Source organism: Brachyistius frenatus, unplaced genomic scaffold (genome assembly GCF_029030835.1).
Source record: "Brachyistius frenatus isolate BFR_SWC_R1_liver_20210118 unplaced genomic scaffold, ASM2903083v1 Contig_361, whole genome shotgun sequence".
Classification (NCBI taxonomy): Eukaryota; Metazoa; Chordata; class Actinopteri; family Embiotocidae; genus Brachyistius; species Brachyistius frenatus.
Window position 1 is genome coordinate 148,211 of NW_027210960.1, and position 12,303 is coordinate 160,513.

General features: G+C 42.9%; 1 protein-coding gene across 2 annotated transcripts in view; it reads right to left on the bottom strand.

Annotated features, from left to right (window-relative positions):
• Window positions 1–4,152: 4,152 nt before the first annotated feature.
• LOC138636206 (vacuole membrane protein 1-like) overlaps window positions 4,153–12,303 on the bottom strand; it is a 53,357-nt gene continuing 45,206 nt past the window's right edge. For both annotated transcript variants that reach the window (XM_069724100.1, XM_069724099.1), the window contains exons 11-12: window positions 6,450–6,552; window positions 4,153–5,172 (exon numbers count right to left, since the gene is read on the bottom strand). In XM_069724100.1, coding sequence (XP_069580201.1) covers window positions 5,029–5,172; window positions 6,450–6,552 — 247 coding nt within the window. In that variant the 3' untranslated portion in view covers window positions 4,153–5,028. The remainder of the gene's footprint in view (window positions 5,173–6,449; window positions 6,553–12,303) is intronic.

Below are 12,303 nucleotides of genomic sequence, written 5' to 3' on the forward strand. Positions count from 1 at the left end.
GAGCTGGAGCTTAGCACTAACCGCAGTTATGATGAATATGTGCGCACACAAACATGTGTGTTTGACAGAGTAAGAGATTTCTACACACTGCAGCATCAGTCACTTCTGTATACAAATGGACCTGAGTGTAGTTCAGACTTGCACCAAGGTTCACGCTGCTGTTGGAGCTGATATTTGATCGTTTGAACACACATTTCGAAAATGACATTTTACATCTGACATTCATCGCTGTGATTTTTCTTCTGGTTTGGTTTTATTTTTTCATGTCCTCCATCGTTCAGTCTTTTTGTAAAGTGATTATTTTGGTATATATTTTTCCTGTTATACTGTAAAGCACATTGTAAAGTTGGCTGTAATGTTTATGTGTCTAAATATGTTATATTCATGTTATATGTTACATACAAATACTTGGTTTTTCACCCACCTGGTTACGTTACTGAAAAATACGCAATCTATGAATATGTAAATATAAAATTTTTCAAAAATGTCACAAATAAACGCAAGGTGTCTGCTACCAGCTGTACATTTACAATTTCAGGTTTCATATCAAACATGTATAACTTGTAAGGTGTATCATGACTGTCACAAACTCCTGTTTGCACGTCCACGTCTTGGACTCGCACGTAAGGAGTTGGAGCTTTGCTGCCAAGTATTTCAGTGTTTGAACTGGGAGACATATCCATGAATTGTAACTTCCCTTTGGTAAGCATTTTTGTCTCTACCGTTCGCCTGCTCACTCCACTGCGGTCTGATACGACCCCGACTGCTACTAACAAAAACAAAGAACCTTAATGTGATTTTGAATAAAAAAAAGAATAAAAAAAAAAAAGGAGAAAATAAATCCACATGGTCAGCATAATTTAATGAGACAGAGTGTGAAAGGAACTAAGTGGATAAGCAAATGCAGAGTGGGCTAGTGGGCTGGTAGGTGGGTGGTGGATGAAGTCAGTGATATTTTAGCATCCCTGGGTGGTTAGCCTACTGACAGGGAGGGGAAAACTGGAAGAGTGAGAGACAACGAGGGAGGCTGTGGGAGGGGGAGGGTGTGTGTGTGTGTGTGTGTGTGTGTGTGTGTGTGTGGGGGGGGGTTGCTCCCTGTGCCAGAAAATGAAACCAGCACCACCGGATTTAACTGTACCATATGTATGTACAGTACAGCATATGGAGAGATCAGGAAGGACAAAAGCGTTGTCATGGTTTGAATGTCAGTCCCCCAGCCTGTTTAGGCAGGCAAGGATTTGCATATTGGGTTTGGAGCCAGAGCCCAGGGACAGGGTGGGGTGGGTAGATATAGTCGTCTTCATGGTGCTCTGGGTGTGGCTGCTCTGGGAACGGGACAGGACTCGGCACAGGTCTGACCTCAGGACACAAGATCACGCCGTGATCACGCCGTGTTTGCACCAATGTCAGATTCCTGTTCTCTTTTTGTTCATTTCATTAGAACACAGAACTGACATGTCTGACTCATGTAAAATCAATATATACCAGTCGATATTGTACCAATTCATAAATCTGACTGATGGTTTTCTAGATGTGACCTCATTTTGTTACTTAATAGTTTTATACAACTTACCCAAATATGGATCAAAGTAAACATTCTGCATAATTTTGCACAAAATAGTCAATCTATTTCACATCGTTTTCTAATACTGCTACAAATTCTTTATAATGCTAACAGTGTTGAGTTGAAATGCGGTTTTAATTTGTGTCGAGAGCACAAGTGCTACTCTTCTGCTCTTAATTCAGAACTGACGGCGAAGGCTTAACTTGGAATCTGAAATGGAGATGATGTCAGTGTGGAGAGGGCAAATCAGTAATGCGATAACTGTTTGGATGTGAAACATTAAACGGGGAAATTGGAGTTGTGATGTACTCAGTATCCTCCTTGTCCCTCTTTCTTGGCTGACATGTGAGATTCTTTAGAGGCTTGAGGGTCAACACCGACCCGGTGTGGTCAAGACTTATCACATAATGAACAGAGCACCGATCCTCTTTTCAACAGACTTTATTTATAATGAAAGCAGGTAAACATTACAGTGCATACACCTTTAAAATGAGCCACGTACAGACATGTATATTAGACATAAAATACAGGCACTTACCCAGAAATATAAACAGAATTTCTAGACAAACATGCACACGCGCACACACACACACACACACACACATCCAGACAGTCGTGCCAAAAGGGGGCTCCCTTATGGAACAGGACATCCTGAAACTGCCAAGAAAAACACTCTTTGAGCCAGCGAGCCATTCCAGTGTTATCCAGTGATTTTGCTTTAATGACCAGGAAAAAGTTTGACCCTTTTGCTCTATTCTAGAAAAAGAAGAATCTAAAATAAAACTGAGGCTTTTGTGGCAAAACTATACACTGGTCAAGCAATGATTTTCAGCTTTGTATAATTACCAATTTGTGGCCCTTAGAAATACACCCCCTCAAGAGGGTTGTTCCAATAAAATGCAGCCTCCTACAAAAGAGAAAAAAAAAAAAAAAGAAGAAAAAAAAGTGCCTATTGAGCAAGAGAAGAAAGTCCTCAGAAAAACAGAAGAGGGAAGTGTAAAAGGGAAGGGGAGAGACGGGGAGCACTGCATGTACCATACCTAGAACTCAGTGTCACAATGAGATGTGTTGCAATAAGGTGTGTGCTGTCGGGATTCTCTGGAAATTCAAGAGTGGAGCCAACTCTCACACACACACACACACACACACACACACACACACACACACACACACACACACACACACACACACACACACACACACACACACACACACAGAGAAGTACATCACGACATCTGCATTTACAAACATGCGGGAAAAAAACACAGTTCCTCACATAAAACCACATAAAACCCCTCACAGACGTCAGCATGGAGGAAATAAACAATGGACCCATGTCTCCGACGTTTCACAAGCGGTTGGGATAAAAGGGAAGTGACATCGCAGCACACGTCTCTAAATGGGAACTGATGCTAACTGAAACAATGACAGTAACAGAAGGAGGACAAAACAGGATGCTGGTCAGATGAAAGAGCCCGAAATGTCAGACAGCCTACAGACTGTTGTCGCCTTGCAATCTTAACAGCCAACACCAGTCTGATAAGCTATCTGACAGGCCGAGAGAGTGACGGACATGCCTGAGACGTATGCATGTACAGAAACGACAACAATGGAGAAAAAAGGAAAAAATAAAAAAATAAAAATAAAAAGAATCCCGATCCTGACTTACCGTGACGGGAGAAAAGAGATGTGAATGTTCTGACTGGAGCTGGTGCAGAGCGCAGGGTGCAGCTCGCTCAACAGTACCCCTCTGTTTTGAATCTACTCGAGTGATTCGTCTCCTGGCTCCGTGACTGGGGCAGTGCAACGAGTTCATTCGGAGGTTCAGCTGAGGTAACGGCACAGACGCGTTTCACTGTGCGCTGGAGGGGGTTTTTCTCTCTCTCTCTCTCTCCCTCTCCCTCCCTGCTGCTTGTGCCTGCTCCGGCGCCCACTGCGCTCAGTCCAGCGTAGCACAGCAGCGGTACACAAGAGAAGAAAATAGCACATTTCACTGGCAATTAGAAGAAAGAAGAAGAAGAAGAAGAAGAAGAAAAAAGGAAGCATATATCGAGAGCCAGCTGACGTTATCCAGCGAATCAAAAAAGGCACCAAAAAAAAAAGAAAAAGAAAAAAGAAAAGAACATTCATCAGATAAGATGCAGAGTTTTGTTTCAAGAGCAGCTTATGTAATAGCAAACATGAGCTCGGTGTCCTCGTCTCCGGGAAAAAGGATACCAAAAAAAAAAAAAAAAAAAAAAAAAAAATCTCCGACAAGTGAAGACAAAGAAGAAGACTTATCTGACAGCGAGGCTGCCTCCAAGTTAACGGGAACAGCTACTATCTGCCGCTGAGACTTCCAGGCAGACTCCGGGTCTATTAGTGGAGCACAAGCTGCTTTAATCCATAAAAGATAAAAGGGAGAGCAACAAATGTGGCAGACACGCAAACACAAGCTCTCTCTCTCTCTCTCTCTCTCTGGCTCGGCGTCTCCCACAGTTGTAGATCTGATTCAATATATGGCTGCATCTGGTAAAGTAGCCCCGGGCTGACTCATGCACTCTCTTCCTGGAAGCAGAACAATAAGGGCAGACAAAGGGACCAGCAGGGTGATTCATGGCCGATTTATAATTTCTCATCCAAAAAGTACTACCGTGAGCTTTACTGCAAACACAAAAGAGGTGGTCATCTAAAGCACCATGTACAGCGTAGAAACAGTCATTAACATCTCTACTCCAGCCGGCTTACAGCCCTACAGTACGTAGAAATGACACCATTACTTACAGTCTTCTTACATGTCTTATCTAACCACAGCCAAAACTGCACCACAGCGCTACAGTACAGAAATAAATACAGAATGTCTTAATAACAAACCGGCAAATATATATCCTAAATAAAAAGGTTACTACACAAAGAACTTTGCGCTGGTTTTATAAAACACAACACATTCAAAACAATCCTAGTTTATTCAGATAAAGTGGATTCCAGCGGCTCTGCGGACGTATAAGACTTTAAGGTTCCTCCAGTGGACTAAACAGTGCAGCTTAAGGCCTTACTTGGGGGGGGGGGGGGAATTATTGCCAGCAGCTTCTTCTCACGTGCTCGGGAGCTGCTAAAAGCACCGACATGGACGCTTTAACAACACAACAGCTTACACACACACACACACACGCACACGCACGCACACACACACGCACGCCCCCCGGCAGACACCTACCTTACACGGAACAATCGCCCAAATCACTACCAAGCGCAAAGCAAAGCCTTCAAAAGCAAGTAAATGGAAGTCCAAGTTCAACATGAACAGGTTGCTACGATAAGAAGCGGAGATAGCTGATATTTTTGCTGCAGGTAATGGGGAGGAGGAGGAGGAGGAGGAGGAGGAGGGAGTCTCCGCCGGGAGGGAGAGCAGATAGAGGGGAAAGGAGCGGAGAGAGCCTGCGAGCGGAGGAGGCTTCCCGGATGGTCCGGCGAGATCTGGAGCTTCACTCCGTCTTGCTCTCCGACTGCTTCTCCTGCTGTTTGCGTTTGGCGTAGCTCTGAGCCGTAGAGTTGACAATGGAGCAGACAAAGAAGCATACCATGATGACCACAACCTTCTCAAAGAGCCACGACAGACAGCTCTCCTCCTGCCAGGAACCACAGAGAGAACAGAGACAGAGAGGAGAGGAGCTCAGTCAGTGAGCTGAAGACCAGCCCCCCTCCCTCCCTCCCCTTCCCTCACCCCACACCCTGCTCTCCCCTCTGCTCCTGATGCTGTAGGCTAGGTGGGGATCCAGCTCCATGTGCAGGACAGATAGAGATCAGGGGTAATAAAACACGCGGCAGCCCCCACCGTCCTCCCTCTGAACGCCCCCACTGACCCCAGCCTGCAGCCTGCAGCCTGCCTCCACCAACTTAAATTGCCTCGCTTCTCTCCTGTAACTGCTGGAGGCTCAAGTTACAAGAAAAAAGGAACATTGTTCTAGAAATGCCTTAATCTGTCCTTGTGCAACTCAAAGTCTATCCTTTTTTCTTTCCTTCTCCTTTCGAGTAAGCGCATAAAAAAAGAAAAATTGTTTTCAATGAATCACTTCGAACAAGAGAAAAAAGGAGGGAGTGAGAGACCGAGAGGAGGGAGAGCAGCTTTGAAAGAGAAATAGGCTTCAGCTACAACTGGCTCTTTTTGTTCTAGACATGGGGGTTTTGATGGATTGTCAGTGGCGGAGGGGGGGGGGGGGGGCCGCCCCGGTCTACAGTCAGCGCTGGGTTCAGGCGGGGCACTGAGTGCAAGTGTGTGTGTGACACATAGGGGAGTGACCACACTCACACACACTCTCCCAATTGGTAAGATGAAGCATGAGTCAGCACGCCCAGCGCTACAGTAGTACAGTTCAATACAGCAAATGAAGCCAGACCCCACACTGGCCCCTCTCCTCCCCCCTCCGCCCCCACCCCACCCCACCCCACCCCCACCCGGAGCCCGCCCAGTGCAGTGCTAACCTACTGTGTCATTCTGGCCCTAAACAAGCTTCTATAATTTACTGTGTCACTACAGGTTACAGTAAAATATATACGTAATTGGTCATTATTCAGTCTTATGATAAAATTCAATTAAAAAAAATATATATATATATATATATAGAATTTGTTTTTAAAATACCAATTAAAGGCCAGTGGCACAGGTAAAGCAGGAAGAAAAAGAATGAATTGTGTCCGTGAGAGAAAATGGGTCAGGGATATAAAGGAGGGCTGAGATAAAAGAAAAGAGAGGAACAACAACAACAACAACAAAAAACAACAAAAAAACAAAAAAGTGGAGGGAGAAGAAGTAAAAGAGGCAAAAGTAAGGGGGCCGCATTCTTGTCTTGGCGGGCACACATGGATGAATGGAGGCTGTGAGCCGGGCTGAGGCCCCTGTACTTACAGTTTGGATCCCCTCTCCAGCGTGATGGTGCAGCTTGGCCTTCTGGGCCTCCAAGTACTCCCTGAAGGGCTTCTGCAGTGCCGCACCCAGCAGTGGAACAGCTCTGTTTCCACAAACAGAGGAGGAGGAGGAGGAGGAGGAGGAGGAGGAGGGGGGGGGGCATAGAAAGAGGAGGGGAGGGGGGGGGGGGGGCACAAATCACGTCACATCATTGTTACTCACCAGCCCAAGGGCAGCAACAAAGGGAGGCATGCTGTCCTATCTCCTGTACAGTGTCGGTCTCGCCTGCTTCCTCTCTCCTCGGAGAGAGCAACGAGTGCGATCCCTTCACCGCTCATCCCCACAGAAGCACACACAAACGCGCACACACAGACAAAATGACAGACCGTAACAGCTACAGGGAAAACAGCGACGGCTCAAAAACCCAACGAAAATAGAAAAAAAAATAAATAAATAAAAAAATAAAAATGAAACGAAGCAGAGAGAAGGAAGCAGAGATAAAGTTGGCCGGTCCTCATACGGCAGCTGCAGCAGCAGTAGTCACCCACATTCTCCCGCTCCGCTCCGCTCCGCTCCGCTCTGCTCGCTCACACATACTCCTTCCTCCCTCTCTCCCTCTCTCTCCCTCTCTCTCTCACACACTCCGGTGAACCCGTTCAACTCCCCTGCAGTGCCTCCTCTGCCGCTGCAGCGAGGAGAAATGAATGACTTCTCAGAACTCTCACATTTATCACAGGCGGTTCCTGTAAGAACTGGTTTCAGCAAATTAATGAGGAAGTGAGCTGTGTCATCACTGGCTGAGACCTGAGGGGATGGCCCAAGGGGGGAGGGCACTCCTGTAAGACAGCCCATATTAGGAAACCCTTTACAAGATTTAGCCACCAACTACAAGCATACTACTGATCCCCTCTTCACCCCCTCCTCCTCCTCCTCCTTCCCCGCGTACACACACAACTCTGAGGGGAAAAAAAAAAAAAGAAAAGGACGTGAGACGCTGCAGAGAATGCCCTCGAAGAGGAGCGAATCAGTGGCCCATCCCTAGGCAGGAGTTAGTGATTAATCACTAAACAAATACATACTAAAGACCTTCACTTCTTCTCTTTTGTGGCTATTCACAGTCAATTACATCTCCCGAACTTTTGTTTCAAAGCATTCCTTATTTTTTCCACTTCTGCGTCTTTTGTTCGCGTTGGGGAGGCATCATCAAAGCTCGGAGACACATCAAAGATTTTACGGCAGGTTTGTGTGGGCAGTCGTGTCACATACGGTTGAGTTTATAGCTGATAACTTTCTCTGAAGGAGGCAAGTCATTTCCGTCCTTGCCCTCCTCCACACACACACACACACACACACAGATACATGTACACACACACACACACACACACCTATGCCATGGTGAGAAAAAAACACATTGTGTTAAATGATTGAGTTTACAACAAGGAAGCCTTTTAGTAATGATTAACTATATAACAGGTAATGGATATCCTACATGTGAACAGGAATGAAGCAGACAGGAAGTCTAACAGATGGATCACGCTTTAAATTACACAAAAGAAAATGGTTAGGACACACGGTATCAAAAATCAAGCGAGGACTTTTCTTTTTGGAGGGAAACAAAGCCTCTCCTATTCCCATCCCCCACTTCACAAAATTCCTGACACAAACACACACCGAAAGTTACCAAAACTAATTCAAAAATAAATGACCTGGATGTCAAGTTGAATATGAGTTTGCAGAAGAATAAAAATGAGAAAACATGGGGAGATACACGAGTACAACAGATAAAAGTAAACAGGCATGAACAAAGAAGCAGAGAAACAGTTTTCAGAAATGGCGGGCGAATCATCTCCTACACGATGAGCAACACTGAGTCATGAGCCTGGGCAAATCCTCCAACAAAGAAGCTCAAGGCTAGCAGTCTAAAACTAAGATTTAATGCCACAGAGTCAGGACTGTCTCTTGGTCTTTCCATTAAATATCTGGTGATTTTGTGGTGTTTTTTTTGGGGGGACTATATTTTCGCTTTCTGCTGAAGGTATTGAGAAATAGTTGGATTTAAGACTTCCTACTGTAAGTGTGTTCATAATTTACCAGTGAGTACCTGAGGTTAACATTTCTCTGTGTGACAGAAGTTCAGAAGATCTGTGTTAGTCTGAGATCAAATTTACTTTCTGTTTGCTGGAATCAAATGTCTGTCTCTTGTGCATGTTTTAAATAACTGTAATATGTTGAACAGTATCTGTTGTAAAAGTTGGTTTTAATGTTCAGTAAAAGTTTGTAAATTTATAGATGAATATTTTCAGTTTTGTCTGAGTTGAGCTGATGAGGGAAAACCTCTCAGCTGAAATTTAATTTGGTAAACAATAAGAATGAACTTTCACAGCCACTGGACAAACTTTAACAACAGGTTTGTTAACTGTGCTGTAAGTAAGAGTACAAGAAGAATCCTCAATTCTACCTTTTTTACGAAATGAGGCCTTGAGAAACGGAAATAAATCAGTTTGGCCAAAACTGTTCCCATCACTTGCTAAAAACTCTCATTCTGCAGAGCTTTTGACAATTTTTATATAAAGTATAAATGCTCATTTAAAATAAAGACACATTCTGCCTGAATTTTGTGGAAAGTAGAATTTGATAAAAGTCACTAAAGCTGCATGTTAATTAAAATTTGAAAAAAAAAAAAAAAAAAGCCAAAATACTCAGAATAAAAACAAAGCTAAGAGTCATGTGTCTAATTCTATTAGATGAACTCAAACAACTCCACCAAAGATACCTTAAAATCAATTTCAATTTACAGTTTCTGTCTGTAGTTTCATTCTTTAGAGGGACTTTAAATGAGAAAAACTGACAATAGATTTTCCCATAAATTAATGCTGTATATTATTTCAAATGAGTCAACTGCTTTGTGTATTTCATAAGATAATCCTGTGTTTGTATCCAAAAATATAAATTTAAATAATAAATTAATTATCAAGCATGAAAAAACACTGCAAACTTATCTATAAAATGTGACTCTCACTTTCTTTTTCTAAAAAGGAAAAAAAACAAGAGCATTAAAAAGAAGAATAATGATAATAATAATGAAAAGTCTTAAAATGTAGGTGGTTTTACACCCATAAAACTCTGCATGTGTGGATCCTATCAAACTTTATAACAGTTGCTCTCAAATTGATTAAATTACTTCCAGAAGTTGTGCAAAAAGCAGATGAGGTTTCACTTACTTGGGTTATAAAAATTATTTCCAGTATATAAGTGACTAATTATCCACACGATAGGTATGTTTTATACACCGGCACATGCTCTTAAACATAAGCTCTGTAGGTGATAATTAATTTAGTGATCAACATCAAATAGGTCGCACGTAGACTTCTGGACATCAAGAACCAATGACTGTAGTGTCATCAAATGATTTCCAGTCAGTCACTAAAGTCGATCAATAATTAAATATAAAAGTCAATAATAGACTTATTAGACTTATAGTAATAAAGAAAATATATAAAAGGAGCAACACTGACATTTTTTATTTATTAATTTATCAGATGTAAAAGGTAAAATGCATCTTTGTTGCAAAAGAATAAAAGACAATGAACATGCAGAAAAGTTGGTTGAATGTGTGATGAGGAGCTCTGAGTCAAACTGCTGAGTTCAAGTTCTTTTGTTGACGTACGTAGAAAACAGTTTGAATCCCTTTGGATAAATGATATGTTCAAAGAAAACAAAGTACACACAGAAAGTTGACATTTACCACCCACACACACTTGTTCACACCTGTTTAAGTAGCTACACAAAATTACATTAAGAAAAGGGGATTAGCTTCATCCACGTCGACATTCAAACTAACCCAACAACACACAATTAGATAAATATTTTTGGACATGATTGAAGCAGAGATAAAGAAGAAACCACGGCACCAGCAGCCTCCGTTAAACCACTAAAACAATCACTTTTTCCACTTTTCAAAATACTTCTCAGTGCGGTCACACACTACATCTGTGCAACACAACTGTACCAACAAAACACAAAACTGTTTGACAGTTATATGCGTGTGTGTGTGTGTGTGTGTGTGTGTGTGTGTGTGTGTGTGTGTGTGTGTGTGTGTGTGTGTGTGTGTGTGTGTGTGTGTGTGTGTGTGTGTGTGTGTGTGTGAAATCCAACGGTGCTGCCCGTAAGTGGACTTTACAGTCAACTTTAGATTAGTGCATCAAAGCAACAAGCCACTGCTTCATTACATGACACACACACACACACACACACACACACACACACACACACACACACACACACACACACACACACACACACACACACACACACACACACACACACACACACACACACACACACACACACACTATTTAAATGTTTAATTAATTTCTACAAAAATTAAATAATTATAAATAATAAAGACAAAATTAAGCTAAATATTAAAGGTACAGAAAATGTGGAAGAAAAAAAAGAAAGAAAGAAAGATGAAATACACAAAGCAAATCCTCACACTTGTAGGTGACAGAAATATTTCTTAAAAACAGTCAACAACTTTACTTTACGTTTACTTTGTCTAACAAAGAAAAGCCATCAAACACAGTGTTTGTATGTTACCTGGGATCCACATCATATGCAGCCCACATTCTCTGCATCAAATTTGTTACTTTCAAAATACAGCAAAGTATCATAACTGTAACTGTACTTGTCATAACTTTCATCCTCAATAAAACGGCAACAACCACTCATTGAAACTGTGTCGTGTTTTTCTATCAGCACAGATCAATGATCAGCAATTGATCCAGAATCAGGAGAGAATGGAGTAAGAGAAGCAGGAAGTGTGGAGGGAAACCCCCACATCTCTCAGCTTCCTGCAGCCTGATTATTGCTGTAAAGAGTTTCATCTGAGTCTCATTTTATCAATGAATTATTATTTGCTCTTCATGGAGAATGGAGTGTGTTTAAGCGTCCCGTGTCCGTTCTGTGAAGGCTAAATTCCACAGGCCATGAGTCAGTGGTGACCTTTGACACGTCTGCCCTTCTGAAAGCTGCCACTTCCAATGACACGTGAACATGCGTAGATACACGCTCATGAAATTAACTGGTTTTTGTTCTTTATGCTAATGAAATCCCAACAATGACACACACACACACACACACACACACACACACACACACACACACACACACACACACACACACACACACACACACACACACACACACACACACACACACACACACACACACACACACACACACACACACACACACACACACACACACGTGCCCTGACGTCCCAGGCAGGGGAAGATAGAGAACAAGGGCTCACATGACAGTCAAACCCTGGCCAGGTCCAACGGGTTACGACATCATCACAACAACTGGCTTAGGCAATCGCTTGTGTTACCCAATGCTTCGCAGGGCCATAGTTCACACCTAACATAACAGCACCAACGCTGAAAGACGCACACGCACAGTGTGGTTAGGCGGCGCTCTGACCTGTGGTACTGACACTCTGACCTCTTCACCGTCTCTGTGCAAAACACTCTTGAGCCTCTTTTCATCATCTCAAGGCTTCATCAGTCGCTACTGCTTGAATTGGATTTTTATTAAGTGTTGGAATAATGTAATAATGGAATTGGGGGAGGAGGAGCGTGTTTCACTTTATAGTGAGGAAAAACTTGATTCACGTGCTAATGTTGTAAGGTAATATCTGTGTGTGTGCTCGCCCGTGGGTGCGTCTGTTCCTCCTCCACTTCAACCAGGCTTTTTCCCAATGACTTCACCACTAAAGCATGGAGCCCACTCCTGGATGGAGATCCCCCTGCCCAGGGTGTTTATCACATCCTTGCTCCACCGCCGTCTGTGT